We start from the raw sequence: 17,393 nt of genomic DNA, 5'->3' as shown, positions 1-17,393 counted from the left end.
TAATGCAGCATTTTCATTTTTGTGCAATTAATGTTAACGTCTGCTACGAAAATTGTCATTAAATACCATTTTAAAATCCATTCAATTTGCATATGCAAAGCCCATTTACCATCACAGAAGATATAGCTGGTACTTCATCACGTCCTTTCCCTGAAATTGCAGCCACCCGGTTTTATAGCAATTTAAGATTTTTTTTTTTTTAGAGTTTTTTTTTTTTTAAACTCCATGATCTGTATATTGACACATGCTCATTCACAACTCAAGAATTTCATTTTATTTTATTTTTTTTGCGGTACTCGGGCCTCTCACTGTTGTGGCCTCTCCCGTTGCGGAGCACAGGCTCTGGACGCGCAGGCTCAGCGGCCACGGCCCACGGGCCCAGCCGCTCCGCGGCATGTGGGATCCTCCCAAACCGGGGCACGAACCCCGTGTCCCCTGCATCGGCAGGCGGGCTCCCAACCACTGCGCCACCAGGGAAGCCCCTGGAATTTGATTTTTTTTATTATATATTTTAAAATTATTTATTTATTTTTGGCTGTGTTGGGTCTTCGTTGCTGTGCAGGGGCTTTTCTCTAGTTGTGGAGAGCGGGGTCCATTCTTCATTGCGGTGCGCGGGCTTCTTATTGCAGTGGCTTCTCTTGTTGCAGAGCACAGGCTCTAGGCACGCAGGCTTCAGTAACTGTGGCTCACGGGCTTAGCTGCTCCATGGCATGTGGGATCTTCCCAGACCAGGGATCGAACCCGTGTTCCCTGCATTGGCAGGCAGATTCTTAACCACTGCGCCACAAGGGAAGCCCGCAATTTAAGATTTTATATTGAAAGCTAGATGATAATGGATGTCCTTTCTGAGCCCAGCTGACTTAAGCTTTTCCATTGTATGTAGAATAATGCAGCCCCAGGACCAGAAACTCTGGGGGATCACGCTGTACCTCAAGCCCCAAGGAGGCGAGATATGGAAGAAAGAGCATGGGACAGGGAGTCCACCAGCCTAGCTTGAGATCTGGCTTTTGTCTGGCCACAACTTGCTGTGTGACCTTGTGAAAATCTCTGCACCTCTCTGAGCTTCTATTTTCCTGTTTTAAAGAGGGGCTTCAAACCAAGTGATTCCTAATGTGCTATGTGTTCTAATATCTCATATTTTTAAATCTAAGTACACTAGATTAAAAATCCAGGCCAAGCTGTGCTGTGAAAAATTTGTGTGAACTTGTGGACGTCAATTAATCTCTCCATGACTCAGTTGGATAAGTAACCCTGCCTACTTCCCGCACAGGTTTTTTTTTTTAATTAAAAAAAATCTTTTTAACTTTTTTTTTTTTTCTGGTACGCGGGCCTCTCACTGTTGTGGCCTCTCCCGTTGCAGAGCACAGGCTCCGGACGCGCAGGCTCAGTGGCCATGGCTCACGGACCCAGCCGCTCCGCGGCATGCGGGATCTTCCCGGACCGGGGCACAAACTCATGTCCCCTGCATGGGCAGGCGGACTCTCAACCACTGCGCCACCAGGGAAGCCCCTTTTTAATTTTTTTATTGAAGTATAGTTGATTTACAATGTTGTGTTAGTTTCTGGTTCATGGCAAAGTGATTCAGTTGTACATATATACATATGTATATTCTTTTTCATATTCTTTTCCATTATGGTTCATTACAGGATATTGAATATAGTTCTCTGTATACAGTAGGACCTTGTTGTTTATCTATTTTATATATAGTAGCTTGTATCTGCTAATCCCAACCTCCTAATTTATCCCTCCTCTACCCCCTTTCCCCTTTGGTAACCATAAATTTGTTTTCTATGTCTGTGAGTCTGTTTCTGTCTTGTAAATAAGTTCATTTGTATCCCATTTTAGATTCCACATATAAGCGATGTCATGTGATATTTGTCTTTCTCTGTCTGACTTGCTTCACTCAGTATTATCATCTCTAGTTTCATGCATGTCGCTGCATTTGCATATTTCATTCTTTTTGATGGCTGAATAGTACTGTATTCCTTTGTATACATATACATCTTTTTATTTTCTGAATTTCTTTCTTTTTTGTGAATTTTATATTATTTATTGATACAGCACGTTCTTATTAGTTATCTATTTTATACATATTAGTGTATATATGTCAATCCCAATCTCCTAATTCATCCCACCCCGCCAAGCACCGCTTTCCCCCCTTGGTGTCCATACATTTGTTCTCTAAATCTGTGTCTCTATTTCTACCTTGCAAACCAGTTCATCTGTACCGTATTTCTAGATTCCACATATATGCATTAATATACGATATTTGTTTTTCTCTTTCTGACTCACTTCACTCTGTATGACAGTCTCTAGATCCATCCACATCTCTACAAATGACCAAATTGCGTTCCTTTTTATGGCTGAGTAATATTCCATTGTATATATGTACCACATTTTCTTTATCCATTCGTCTGTCTATGGACAATTAGGTTGATTCCATGTCTTGGTTATTGCAGACAGTGCTGCTGTGAACATGGGGCTGCACGGGGTTTTAGTGACAATGAAATGAAATTGACGTAGAGACAGGACATACCCTGAGAATCCCAGAATGGCAGTGACTGCCTTAATATCCTATTTACAGATGAGGAAACAGAAGCCCTGGAGGGAAAGAGAGTTGGGAACAAAGGTGGGACGAAAAGCCCGGGCGACTCCTCCTGGACACCATGCTGTCTTCAAGACACTGGTGACCAGTATGGACCAGTCTAGTGGTCACACAGCTGGGGCTCTGTCCCTCTGCACTCCAGGCAGTCCTGGAGAACCTTGCCTTGCCTCGAGGGATCAACTTGGGCATTATTTCAAAGGTGGGAGAAGGACAGTATACAGATGATTAGTTAATCTGGCCCAGAAGTGACTTTCCAATGTGTCTCTAGTGCCACCTTTCAGGTTTTGAGGGCTGATGAACAGCGATGAACAAACAGCCTTTCTGCTGAGAGAGATGTGCGTAGAGTTTGAGGCCAGGGAGGTGGGAAAGCTTACCAAAGAGAGGAAGCTGAGCTGAGCTTTGATGAGCAAGTAGATTCTACCGGGTAGGATGCTGAGAAAGGCAGAGGGAAAAGCATACACAGGTATGGTGGCAAACACTGCGGGAAACACCGTGGCAGTTCCTCAAATAAATAAACAGAATTCCCACGCAATCCAGCCATTACCCTTGTGGGCATATACCCAAAAGAATTGAAAGCAGGGACTCAGGCAGATAGCGTACACCCATGTTCATAGCAGCGTTATTCACAACAGCCAAAAAGTGGAAATAATCCAAGTGTGCATCAAGGGATGAGTGGATAAACAAACTGTGATATATACACACCATGGACTGTTATTCAGCCTTAAAAAGGAAGGGAATTCTGATCCATACTGTCAGGACAACATGAAGGTACCTTGAGCACCTTATGCTAAGTGAAATAAGCCAGATATAAAAGGACAAATACTATATAATTCCACTTATATGAGGTCCCTAGAGTAGTCGAATTAATACAGAAAGAAAGTAGAGGGTGGTTACCAAGAGCTGAGGGGGTGTGAAATAGAGCGTTACTGTTTAATGGGTACACGGTTTCAGTTTAGGATGAAGAAAAAGTTCTAGCGATGGACGGTGGTGAAGGTCGTGCAGCACTCTGGATGTACTTAATGCCCTTGAACCGTACACCTAAAAATGGTAAATCTTGTGTATATTTAACCACAGCAAAAGATGATTAGAAGAAATAAAATAAGAAATAAAGGAAGCCTCACCTCCCCCCAAAAAGTTGAGTAGCACAGCCAAAGGAAGGCACCGGTCCCGGAACAGTGGGTTGGGATGGGAAAGGACTGGAGATAGACTGTCAATGGCCTTGCATGTGGGCAGGGCAGGGCAGTGCCACACAGATGGACACCAAGATACAGGCTTAGTCTCAGGTGTCACAGATGGGACTTGGGGCAGCTGGAGGCCCCAGGCCGTTCACTGCTGGCTGACAGCACTGCTATTTATCTGTACAATGTAATGTACAAATATCAGTGATTTTTGTAATGCTTGTGTTGTGACGTAATATGGGTTGGGAAGCCCTGTTGTACTGGACATTTGCTGGTTTTGCCTGCTAGCGTGTTCTGTTCTTCTCCTTCTGGATCAGAACCTCTATTTCTGCATCTTTTCCACCATCAGCCCCTGTAGATCGTGGGGACTGATCCCAACCACGCCCCCTCCAAGGAGGGGCAAGGGATCAGCCCTGGCCAATCAGAGCACCAGAATCCCCCGGCCTCAGTAATTGGTGCAGAGGCAAAAGTGTGACCCAGGCCTGGCCAATCAGTGTAGGTCACAATTTCTACTCACTCCTTTGGTTGGTTCAGGGATAAGCACGCTACTGAAGTTGGACCAAAGAATCTTAATCTCAAGGCTTTTGTAGTTCCTTCACCACCCCCACTGGGGTCGCTAAAAGTGTAGGACGTAAGAATGGAACTGATTCTGGCCATTTTGCCACACGAGGGAGAAGCCTGTCGGAGAACGGAGCCCAAACTGGGAAGCACAGCCAGGTCATGGAGAGACATACCGGACGCTGGTGACATTGCCTGAGTGCCTAGATCCAGCTATGCCTGAAGCACTACCTTTTCAATCATGTGAGCCAACAAATTCCCCTTAAAAAGAATCAAAGTCGTTTGAGTTGAGACTTGATTACACGCAACCACATTCTACTTTTATAGAATGTCATGCATTCCAGAGCTGGGACATGGGTCACATGTCTGCCTCTGAACCAATCACTTTGGCCGTGGTTTGTGAGCTATGCTGATTGGCCAGGCCCGGATCATTCGCCCCTCCCTGGAGTCCAGAGTCATGCTCCCACATTGTTCCCTAATTCAGTCACCACTGAGCAGCCCCCTCACCATCACGGGTGCCAGCCGTCTGGCACGGGTGCCAACCATCTTACCGTGCCCGGATCCCGAACGTCATATTCGGAGGGAGAGAGGGCGGTTCCTTCTTGAGGCGCCGGTCATCCTGGTCACTGATGCGGATGTCATTGAGCTGACGGTAATGGAAATTCTCCCGGGCAGTTACCAGGCCAGCTTTTACCGCCCCACGGTTCATGGCGATATAATTCCGGTTCAGCTCATGGGGGCAGGTAGGCTGCTGTTTAAATACATTCCAGTGTCCAATGGCTGAGGGCAGGGAGAGACAGAGCCATGGCATGGAGATGAGTCTGGGAAGTAAAGCAATCCGTGGCCTCTGACAGAGAAGAAATTGGGGCACGAATACCTTCTCATTAACCTGCAGCCTGTTGGGTGACAGCCCTGCTTGGCCCCCTGAAAGGGTGGGGTCAGGATTCCCAGAGATTCTAGGCGACGCCTGAGCCTCCTTCATGGAGCTGGGTTTGCCTGGCCTTGACCTCGTTTGGGAGATCAGAGGGCTGGTCACGAGCCTGTCTATGCTTGCAGCTCAAAAGTTGCACAGCACAGCCAGTCTTGCCTGGGGACAAGGTTCCACGCTGTCTGGGGCCCTTGCTATTTCCCTGACACCTTAGACCTGGACCCTTCGTGGTCCTGTCCTTCTCGGCTAAGCAAACTGTGGTTTCCACCAGAATCGTGCTGCAGGGCAGGCCCCTCGACTCTTTTCCTGGAGGAAGTAGCCTAGGTAGAGCGTTCAAGTCCCTTTGGGCTCCAGAGGAAGCTTGCTCACCTTCAGGGACCCCTCCATCCTGCCCCCGGATGTAGAGTCCGTAATTAAAATTAATTCCAGGCAGACTGCAGCTTCTTTCCCGGGGCTTCCCAAGTTCAGCCTGTTGGGGGAAGGACAGAGAGCCAAGGTGAGCAGTGGAACCTCAGACCAACAGTATTACACTAAATTCAGTGACAGGGAGTCATCGGGTGCTGCTTTACCCCAGGCCCTGTGGGCGACCTCGGGGCTACTAGGGTGTGGAACGCGAGCCCTCCCTGAGATGAGCGCTAACTGTTGTTGGGCGTTGAGACACCTTGGGGAAGCCTGCCTGCTGTGCTACTGCTCAGGGGCGGGTGAGGAGAGCAGAGTCAGGAGGACCCTCGTGGCGGGGGGCGGTCGGGACCGAGGCCTTGAGGGAGGACGTGCATTTGTGCAGCAGGAGAGAGGGGCGGCACGGACCCCGCACTAAACAGCCGTATTTGGGGGTCCAGCCCAGATCTGGCAACCTAGAGCTGGAAATGATGTATCTTGCAGATGGACGGAAAGACCTGGTTCACGGAGACTCACCTGGGGCCACCCTTGAGGGAGGGGGCATCTTTCCTCCCTAACCCTTCATTCCTACTGGGGATGGCTCAAATCATCGTCACTGGAGCTGCCTCCTTGGATGTCACCTGAGGGTGTGGGGATACGGTGGCAAGGTCCACTGTCACCCTCCTGGCGGCTGGACTGCCATTCTCACTCTTTGGGTCTCTGGTCAACTCCTTAACCCTCCAGAAGGGGTTTGTAGGGATGAAATTGCTCTATGATCAACCACATCATTTCCCCCATTGTACAGGTGGGGAAGCTGAGACCCAGAGTGGCGGGGTCACGATCCATGGCTCCTAAAGGCTGGGGCTGGATGTCAAATGCAGCTGTGTTTGGCTTCGGGGTGAAGCTCTTAAGCATGATGCTGCACTGCCTCTCTTTAGACTAGCAGCTCCCTGAGCTCAGAGGTCCTGTCCTGTACGGTGCTTAGATCGTTGCTCTTCATCAACGGACACCCGCTGAGGTCTGTGCTCCAGACACAACACTGGGTTCTTCATATGCCTCTCCTCCTTAGTCCTCACAGCTGCCCTTTGAGGCAGCCCATCACTGCCCCCATGTCTCAGATGGGGAAGCTGAGGCACAGAGAGGTCAAGACAGGTTGCACGAGGCCACATGGGACAAGAAGTGGCAGAGCTGAGATTTCAACCCAGGCTGTGTCTCCAGCCCACATTCAAATCCGCCTGCTAAAGAGATACCAGCCAGGTGTGTGACGCTCCCGGTACCATCAGGCCCCTGGGGACCATGGACCTTACTGAGCTGGGTGGGTGCAGCTGCTCCTCCCACCCGCATGGGCCCCAGGCAGTGGGCTCCCAGTTGCAGGGTGTTACATCTCCCAGGACATTCCTGGCTCTGGCCTCACCAAAGCCTGTCCAGAGAGTCTGGTGGCTCCGGGCGCACCCTTTCTCCTTTTCCCATCAATCTCTCTCCCCTTTTCTCTGGCTCCCGGAGACCTGGGCGTATAGAGCTGGACGATGCGGGACCACCCATAATGGCTCATCACTGTCTTGGGGGAAACCCCTCCCTTGGGCTGGCAGTCTGGGCCCCGCACCCTCCAACCCCATCCACCTCTGCAGCTTTGCCTTCCTGGGTATCCACGTGGTCCTGAGAGTTAGGCACAATAGAGCACTCCCCACCCCTGAAGGGTCTGCCGGAGTCCCGGCCTCTTTTGCTCCTGGCCTGCCCTCCCCTTTTTGGTTCTTTTTTTTTTTTTAAGATGTTGGGGGTAGGAGTTTATTAATTAATTAATTTATTTATTTATGGCTGTGTTGGGTCTTCGTTTCTGTGCGAGGGCTTTCTGTAGTTGTGGCAAGCGGGGGCCACTCTTCATCGCGGTGCACAGGCTTCTCACTATCACGGCCTCTCTTGTTGCGGAGCGCAGGCTCCAGACGCGCAGGCTCAGTAGTTGTGGCTCACGGGCCTAGTTGCTCCGCGGCATGTGGGATCTTCCCGGACCAGGGCTTGAACCCGTGTCCCCTGCATCAGCAGGCGGACTCTCAACCATTGTGCCACCAGGGAAGCCCCCCTTTCTGGTTCTTTTTCTTCAAGCTGTCTGGACCCCTGGGGCTCACTGTGGCCTCTCCCTCATCTGGGTCTGGTAACACTTACTATCCATTCTATTCATTTGGGGCTTAGAACTGAAATGACCTTCTCAGTTTCCAGGAATGCACATGCCGGGCCAGCCTGCCTGGAATATAATATCCTACACAGCCTTCTAATGGCTTCTATTGACTTCTTTTTCCTGGTGGCACATAACAGGTGTTCTATACATGCCTGAGATTAAAAACCACTTCCTTTGGGAAGCCCTCCCGGGTTGCCCTCAGTACAGGCAAACTTCCTTGTCTATGGCACCGTAGGGCCCTGAGCTCCCCCTTTAGGGCACTTTCAAAATTACGCAGTAGAACCTGCTTCAGCATGGACTGGCCGTTACAAAATGGTGCTCAGTGAAGAAGCCAGTCACAGAGGACCACATATTGTATGATTTCATTTACAAGAAATGTCCCGAATGGCAAATCCGTAGAAACAGAAAGTGGATTAGTGGTTGCCCGTGGCCGAGATGGAGAGGGGAATGGAATGACTGAGGCGTGATGGTTGAGGGGTATAAGGCTTCTTTGGGGGTAACGAAAATGTTCTAAAATTGCTTGTGGTGCTGGTTCCACAGTCCTGTGTATATGCTGAAAGCCACTGGATCCTATACTTTAAATGGGTGAATTGTATAGTATGTGAATTACATCTCAGTAAAGCCATTAAAGATTACAAGGTAGTGTGATTAAGTCATTAATTGTGTGATGATCAGTTTAATGTCTGTATCCCTCGGTAGACTGTCTGCTAAGTCTTTCTTTCCTTCTTCCTTCCTTCCATCCTTCCTTTCCTTCCTTCTTTCCTCTCTTTCTTTCTTTCTTTCTTTCTCCCTTCCTTCCTTCCTTTTTCCCTTCCTTCCTTTTAAGGTTAATTATTTTTAAAATAGACTTTAGGGCTTCCCTGGTGGCGCAGTGGTTGAGAGTCTGCCTGCCGACGCAGGGGACGCGGGTTCGAGCCCTGGTCTGGGAGGATCCTGCATGCCACGGAGCAACTGGGCCCGGGAGCCACAACTACTGAGCCTGCGTGTCTGGAGCCTGTGCTCCGCAACAAGAGAGGCCACGACAGTGAGAGGCCCGCGCACCGCAATGAGGAGTGGCCCCCGCTCGCCACAACTAGAGAAAGCCCTCGCACAGAAACAAAGACCCAACATAGCCAAAAATATAAATAAATATATAAATAAAATAGACTTTATTTTTAGAGCAATGTAAAGTTCACTGCAAAATTGAGCAGAAGGTACAGAGATTCCCCACATGCCACATAGTTTTTATTCTCACCCCTCTTTTCCAAAGAGATCAGCAGAGAACAGATGCTAGTGAAGAGGGGCTGAATGAGTGAATGAATGAATGAACTGCCTCCTTGGAGACTCTGGCAGCTCTTTCCTACACACTGCCTCATCCTTTTTCTCCCTCTTCCTTCTCATCCCAGATCCCAGGCCTTCACCTCCCTCGAGAGCTGAGAGTTCTGGGGTTCAGGTGGGGGCCCTGGCTGGGTGCTTTGTTTGCATTTCCTTCCGTGTGATTCACTCTGAGCTGCAGACAAAGCCCTGGCTCCTCATTTGTTCATGAAAATGATCTGGCCTCTCCGGTGAGGTGACGGCAAGGGAAGCTAATTAAAATGTGACTTCTCCGGGAGAGGCCCCGCCTCCCTCTGGCAGGTGCAGGTGGGCAGAAGTCCAGCTCGCAGAGGAACGACAGACTCAGCGGCTGCCACTGGGCGGGGCCTGGCGGTGAAGGAGGCACGGAAGCAGGCGGGTGCCTCAATCGCCACGCTTTTTAGTGAGGGTTGCCTAGGAAGCAGCGACGGCCAGAAATACTGAAGCCTTGGGCTGCAAAGGTCATCCCAATGGGAAAGTCGCTCATTCGTTCGCTGCACAAATATTTATTTTGTATCTCCTCTGCACCAAGCTCTGTGCCAGGAGTTCTAAGGTGAACAAAGCAGACACATACTGCCCCCTGCCCTTATGAAATTCCTTATCTTGCTAAAAGGACAAACTGAACAAGTAATGACAACCAAGGCCACCAGAGGGTTTGATAGGAGAGCACAGACTGCCTCTAGCTCTAAAAATGTGTGAGTCTATAGAATGAGAGAAGGTATTTGCAATACATATATCTGACAAAGGGCTGTTATTCATCATATATAAAGAGCTGCTACAAATCAATAAGAAAAAGGCAGACGATCCTATAGAAAGACGAGCAAAAGACTTGAATAGGTGCTTTATTAAGGGGATGTCCAAGTGGCCAGGACCCATATGTCAAGGTGCTCAACCTCTGAGAAGTACAAAATAAAAAACTCGATGATATTGGTAAAGCCATGAACCGGAACACTCATGCTCTTGGTGGGAATGTAAATTGGTACAACCACTGCGGAAAACCGTTTGGCAGTATCTATGAAAGCTAAACATATGCTTACTGATAACCCAACAATTCCCTCCTGGACACCCAGCAGAAATGAGTGCCCATGTCCACCCAAAGAGATGTCTGAGAATGCTCGTAGCAGCTCAGTTTGTGATAGCCAAGCACCGGAAACTACCCAAATGGCCATCCCACGTGGATTAAAAAAAAAAATGGTGACATATTCATTCAATAGAACACTCTATAGGGGTGGTTCTCAACTGGGGGCAATTGTGCCCCCCCCCCCCCGCCCCCACCGAGGACATTTGCCCGTGTCTGGAGACGTTTCTGGTTGTCACAGCTAGGAGGCAGTACTACCCTCCCTCCAGTGGGTGGAGGCCAGGGATGCTGCGAAACATCCCACAATGCACAAGACAGGCCCCACTGCCAACAACAAAGAGTCATCTGGCCCCAAATGCCAATAGGTTAGGAACTGCTCAATGGCACCGGGAGTGAGAGAACAGCTCTACACAACCACCTGGGTGGTTCTCACACAAACGTGGGACAGAAGGAGCTGGACACACCAGGCAGGCACTGCTCCATGCCAGTGACGTTCAAACACAGCATGACTAATGTCTGGTTTCGGAAGTCGGGAGGGTGGGTACCATGGGGGTGGGGACGGTGGCTGCAAGCAGCACAAGGAGTCTTCGGGGGCACTGGTCCTGTTTCCCAACCTGATGTGGGTGCCCCTCACACCCCGCGGTCCTGCCCCCCTCGCCCTCCCTCAGAGCGCATCCGTCTGCAAGGCGGCCACGTGTCACAAGAGCAGTGGGGTCCTGATATTACCATCATGCTTGAAATTCCACCCTTGGTAGTTTGATCCTTTAGGTTCGGGCCGTGTATCTCAGAGTCCCTGCGTTAACATGTGAACGCCCTAGAGGAGCAGTGTATTCACCCATTACCAGCTCAGCTGCCCAACGAGATAAGCCGACTGATCCCGCCCTGGTGCCACCACCACCGACCACAGCAACACCGTAATCATGGCGACCGTGGGCCAGGCTCCACAGGGGCGCTTCACTGCCCCCCAGGGTACCACTAACGCGTAAAGCAGCCCTGGAAACTACACGGGTTTTCGGGTGGGAAAGGGAGGTCCAGACAGCTGTAGGGGCTTGTTTGCCCAAAGCCTCCCAGCTAATGAGTGGCCAAGGGTGGACTTGAACCCACATCTGACTCCAAGCAGTTTTCGCTGCCTCTTGGCGCTTAGCCGCAACTGCCCGGGACTCTCCATTGTTTTGTCCTGTGCGCGGACTTTAGCTCTGCAGACTGGATTTTGCTCACGCAGAACAGGTGCATCTGACCTGTTCGCACGGTGCCCTCCACACCCACAGAGGACATAAGTAGCCTTCTGCCCAGGAGAGCCCCAGCGACAGGAGGCCGTTTGATGTACAGACTGTGCGTTATGGGAAGAGCTGTCATTTCAGTGACCTGGACACGGGACAGCTGAGTCATGCCTGGGTCAGGGCTGGAAAGGAGAGAAGATCCAGATCTTGGATTGGCATTTTGGGGAGAGAGCCAACCTGAGGAAGATCCCAGGGGGACAGCCAGTGAGAACAGGAGTGCTGAGGGTTCTCCCAGGGGCTCCCTGGAAGCAGCAGAGAGGATCCAGCCAGAGGTGGGAGGGCCCGGCACCGACCCTGGGCTTCCCTCCCCAGCTTGTCCAGAGGGGCTTTCCAGAAGCCTACAGAGGAAACTACACGTCTCTGGGCAACACAGGGACCAGCTAAGGACTGATAAACAGGTGCTCAGAGGAGCTTCTGACCCTGAACTTCTAGATGCAAGCAAACTGGCTGTGAAACTGATGAGATGTGGCCACAAATCTCAGCTTTGATTGGCCACCTGAGTCCCACAGGTAGCCTGCCCCTCCAGCCCACAATAGGATGAGAGGTGGCTCTCAGCTGGAATGTCCAAAGTTCCTGGGCAGATGGCACAGTTGTGGGGTCATGTGAAGGCTGAGAGCACCCTCCCTGCCCAGGGATCCCTGGGAACCACCTTGTTCTCTTTACTACAGAAGTAAAGAAAGAAACGAGGAAGAGAGTGAACATTAATTGGGCACCTCCTACGTGCAAGGCTGCTACGCCCCGTGACCTCATTTAGCAAACACTTTTATCAAGCACTTACTATGTCCTGAGAGCTTTTCTTGCTTCACCCCGAACTCTGCCAACCTCACTGGGAGGTTGTTTTCCCATTTGACGGTTGGGAAAATTGAAACTTAAAGAGGTTCACACTTGCCCAAAGGCACCCAGGTAGTAAATGGAAGAGCTGGCGTTAAACCCAGCCCTCTGACCTCATAGCTCTGTGCTCACCTACAGTGGCCCCTCACAACATCTCTATAACGGAGGTCACGTGGTCACCACGAGACAGAGGGGGAAATTGAGTCTCAGAAAGGGATGGGATGGTGGATCCCTTTCAGCCCCCAAATGCAAGCCCTCCCTGTTTCTTATGGCTGAATTCTAAGACACCTCGTGCACATCCTCAAGGTCTTTTCAGAGGCATACCTGAGCTTTGCACAAAGGGGAATTGTGAGATATTGGAAGCTATTCAAATCTGGCCTACTAGCTGGAGTCCCTTGTTGTTGAGGTGTTAGAATCAAGAGGCCAACGCAGGAGAAAAACCCCAGCTCTGAGTCTGGCCACCCCGCCCTTCTCAGCTGCTTTCAGATTGTGCCTTTTTCTGAGTTTCCTCTGTCACAAAGTGGCTTGGCTAGCATACAGCTCTGGGTGACAGCTGTCCCCATCAGCAGACAGCTTCATTAAACCTCATTAAGATGTCATCCCTCGCTGCCTTATTTCCCGTCTCTCAGCTCTAATTAAAACCATCTCGCTCCCTGTCCCAGGGGGTCCTGGGATTCTCTGGGCTCCTTCTGCACGGCAGCTCCCTCCACTACCCAACATCGAGGAACAAGCCTTGGAAACCTGCAGTGGGAACTGGGTCGGGCAGGCAGCCCCTGGCCCGGAAGTCCTCTTGGAGCAGCCTGTCACCAGCATCAGGACCGCTGGGGCTTTCCAGAGGCAAGTACCAGTGGCGTTTCCCACTAAAGTCACCTGAGACCCAGGAAGGAGGACCCCTATCCCCAGAGCCGCGCCAGAGCCCATTTTCCTGGGACAACTTCAGAACAAGTGACCCAACCCTGCAACTCCGATCTAATGATTTCCCACCTCATATACTTTTAAAAAGTCTTAACTTGCCCCCATTTCCCACCAAAGAGGTGAAAATGGGTGAAATTAACTGGCTTGGTTTCTTGGACGGTCTGAACTGGATCTCACTCTGGACAAACGAGCTGGTGGTCATTTCCAAGATGGGTTTTAGATCTGTCTGGGAGCGTGATGCCTGGGCTCTAGACCAATCTTAGGTGTTCACGTATGAGGACGAAACCCCATAAAGGAAGCACTCCCACCTCCTGGCAGCCACAGAAGAGTGCAGCTCACTTAACCCTCTCGTCCAGAGTCTAAACTAAATGTATGTTTGCTCGACAGTTGAGAAGCCTCCGCTCCCTTTCCCACATCCTATTAAAGCGTAGTTCCATGAAATCCCACAGTTATTGCCTGGTGGTTATTAAATAAATATCTGTATACGGCTCTGCCCACGCACGCACATGCACACATGTCCCATCTCGCTCATGGAGGGGGAGTTCATTATTATAAAACAACTTAAGACCCTCGAATGAAAAGCACAATATAAATGCAAATTGTGATCACGATTAGCATAGAGGATATTTATTTATTTCCATAATGAGAACGTCAGATAAACAATCATGTGAAATAAGGTGCATTATGCATCAAAGGACTCCGGCGTTGTCTCAGAAGCCGGATTCTTTGAACGATGTGCATTGTGTGAGTGGCAGTTGAACATCGCATAATGATACTGAAAAGCCATACACCGGAAGACCACATCCATATATGATCAAAGGCATATAAAATAACGTTAAGTGAAAAAAAAATCAGCAGCATTCAAAAATTTACATACACTATTGTTACAACCATGTAGAAAAAATTCATTGAAAAACTACCGGAAGGAAACATAACAACGTAAGTGACTGTGTGAGGATGTGTCCTTAGAGGTGCAGCCTTTGGGCAGGGGCAGGGTGTGGGGGGGGGGGGGGCGGGTGACGGGTACTGAGATTTTACTTTTCTAATTAAAAAAGTCAAAAGGCAGAGTTAAAGCCAAAGTTTCTATTTCCTATACTCCTGCCAAGGGCCAAAGTTAAGGTTCTTCTTCTACGTCATCAAGTTTATAATGGGGGCTGAGCTGGCTGCCGCTGGGTCAGGGGAGGAAAGGGAGGGGAGGGGAGAGCCGCAGGTCCAGCAGGAGGATACCAGAAACTAGCCTGTTAATGTCTCAGAGCTGAGACCTCGCTCTGCCACTTCCTGTGTGACCTTGGGCAAGTCACTTGAATCGTCTGGTCCCCTTTCCTCACCTGTAAATCCTCCCCAGGCCAAGGATTGGAGCCCAGTATCCAGTGGCCTCCGTTACTGCTGTCACTGTCGGTATTACTAGACCAGCTCACCAGCTCAGGACAAGGGGAGCCCCAGGCAGTGCAGACACTTCTCCGGGCCCCACTGCGCCTGCCCGGCACACCACTCGGCCGGCCCCTGCCTGGTCCCCACGACCCAGGGCTGCCTGTGTTTTGCCACCTGCCTGGCTTTTCCGTCCTCCCCGGGGCAGCCCTGGCTCCCTCGGTGCTGCCAGACCGCTACTGCAGCTGATGCATGGCCCTTGCCGCGTGAGGCAGTCACGGTGACAGGGCCCCGGCGTTCTCTCCCCTCCCCCTCGACAGCTTGAAACCCGCTCCTTCATTTGCATTTACATGATCTCGCTGTGCAGCTTATGAGATCGAGAGATTTATTTGCTACTTAGCTTGATGTTTGATTACACTCCGAGAAGGCAGCGGGCAGCAAAGTGCGCGGATGCCTCGCTCTGAGCCCGCGGCCTCAGGGGGCCAGTAACTCAACCGCAGGTTTAGGTGAATGAGGGGAAACGCACAGCCTTTCGAAAAAGGCAAACATGAGAGGTTGGAAGGAACAAACACCATGATCTGGATTTTTTTTTCTTTTAAAAAAGCAATGGGGGCTTCCCTGGTGGCGCAGTGGTTGGGAGTCCGCCTGCCGATGCAGGGGACGCGGGTTCGTGCCCCGGTCCGGGAAGATCCCACATGCCGCGGAGCGGCTGGGCCCGTGAGCCATGGCCGCTGAGCCTGCGCGTCTGGAGCCTGTGCTCCACAACGGGAGAGGCCACAACAGTGAGAGGCTCGCGTACCGCAAAAAAAAAGAAAGCAATGAAAAGTGGCTAGGGCTCACCTGATTATGAACAGACCCAAGCCACTCTCAAGAGGTAGCTCACTGTCCTGGGAAAGGAACTCCCAGAAACTTCCTCCTGGGTAACAGCAGAAGCCCCTAAAAGAGATGGTACCTCCGCTGTTGGGAGGTGATGAGGATGGACTCCTTCTTACAAGTATGGCTCTCGAATTGGGACGTCAGGATCCACATGGGCTCTGTCAATTACACCTGCGTGATCTTGAAACAGTCACTCAACCTATCTGGGCCCCAAGTTCCTGATCTGTAAAACGGGGGAAACAGCACAACATCTTAGGTCTGTGGCTGAGATGAGTAAACAAGATGATCTCGGCACCAGAGTGGATCCGGAGAGGATGCCCAGTAAATGGAGCTGTTATGGGCAAGACTGGCCATTTTCTGAACACACAAGGGATAAAGCTAAACGCCCTGATGGAGAGAAATCACCGGGGTAATGCTTTGCTCAGTGTCACTCGCCTGTTTCGTGCGTTACCCACTGTGTGGGGTTTAATCCCAGTCCCCAGCCCCCAGCTCTGGGAACGCACAGCTGGGGCGTGCTTAAAGAAGGTAGACTCAGTTTCCTAACAGTCTGAGCCGGGCATAATTAGCAGCTTTATTGGCTAATTGCAGATTGGCTGCTGCCTGCCTACGGTTCATCCCACTCCAGCTCCAAACAGAAATCATTTGGCAACTTACCGGGACTTTACAGTTTGATGTGTACAAACACAAGTTTGGGGCCAAATGCCCAGGTTGGAATTCTGGCTTCTCAACTCTGTGTGACCTTGAACAAGCTGCTGAACCTCTGATCCCCAGTTTCCTCACCTATAAAATAGGTAGAATGGGGGTACCCAGCTCGGAGGGTTGTTGGAGCATTTCGTGATGCAGGGGGAGTTCTCAGCAGAGGGCCTGGGAAGTTCTCAATGAGAAACAGTCATACTAGCCGGTGGATGTCATTAGCCTGTCCACTGGGGGGAACTATCAGCGACTCTGTCTCCATTTGTGTGAACAGAGAACTAGCTATAAAATTGATGGCTCCTCAAAAACTTAAACGTCAAATTACCGTGTGACCCAGAAATTCTGCTCCTAGATATACACCCAAAGGAACTGAAAACTGGTGTTCAAACTAATATGTGTACATGCATGTGTACAGCTGCATTTTTCACAAGGGCCGAAAGATGGAAACCACCCAGATGTCCAGCAGCTGGTTAATGGAAAAAATGTGGTCTTTCCATATACGGTAGAATATTAGTCAGCCATAAAAAGCAGTGAAGTCCTCACACATGCATGAACCTTGAAAACATACGCTAAGGGAGAGAAGCCAGATGACAGAGGCCACGTAATGTGTGATTCCACTTGCATGAAATGTCCAGAATAGGTAAACCCACAGAGACAGAAAGCAGATAGTGATTGCCAAGGAATGGGGGGAGGGGAGAATGGCAGCGACTGCTTAGTGGCTGCGAGATTTCCTTCTGGGGTGATGAGCATGTCTTGGAATGAAATAGAGAGGGTGAGCGCACAGCATTGTAGAGGTGCTAAATGCCACCGAAACATACATTGAAAAAATGGTTAACAGTTGAGGGCTTCCCTGGTGGCGCAGTGGTTGAGGGTCCTCCTGCCGATGCGGGGGACGCGGGTTCGTGCCCTGGTCTGGGAAGATCCCACATGCCGCGGAGCGGCTGGGCCCGTGAGCCATGGCCGCTGAGCCGGCGCGTCCGGAGCCTGTGCTCCGCAACGGGAGAGGCCACAACGGTGAGAGGCCCGCGTACCGCAAAAAAAAAAAAAAAAAAAGTTTAATAGTTAATTTTATGTAAATTTTGCCTCAATAAAAAGAAAAATGAATACGTCCACAGGAGAGGTATGCCATGCCTCCCATCCGGGCAATTTAGGAAACTCCTCTCTCTCTCTTCGGGATGGGAGAGGAAAGAAATGCAAATG

General features: G+C 50.4%; 1 protein-coding gene across 1 annotated transcript in view; it reads right to left on the bottom strand.

The window, feature by feature from the left end:
- The window catches only part of CFAP77 (cilia and flagella associated protein 77), a 138,200-nt gene that overhangs the window by 52,292 nt on the left and 68,515 nt on the right, over positions 1 to 17,393 (bottom strand). The window contains exons 3-4 of the mRNA XM_033858933.2: positions 5,639 to 5,738; positions 4,893 to 5,121 (exon numbers count right to left, since the gene is read on the bottom strand). Coding sequence (XP_033714824.2) covers positions 4,893 to 5,121; positions 5,639 to 5,738 — 329 coding nt within the window. The remainder of the gene's footprint in view (positions 1 to 4,892; positions 5,122 to 5,638; positions 5,739 to 17,393) is intronic.

The sequence above is a fragment of the Tursiops truncatus genome, chromosome 6, assembly GCF_011762595.2.
Source record: "Tursiops truncatus isolate mTurTru1 chromosome 6, mTurTru1.mat.Y, whole genome shotgun sequence".
NCBI lineage: Eukaryota > Metazoa > Chordata > Mammalia > Artiodactyla > Delphinidae > Tursiops > Tursiops truncatus.
This window is presented reverse-complemented; position numbering and strand designations above follow the sequence as displayed.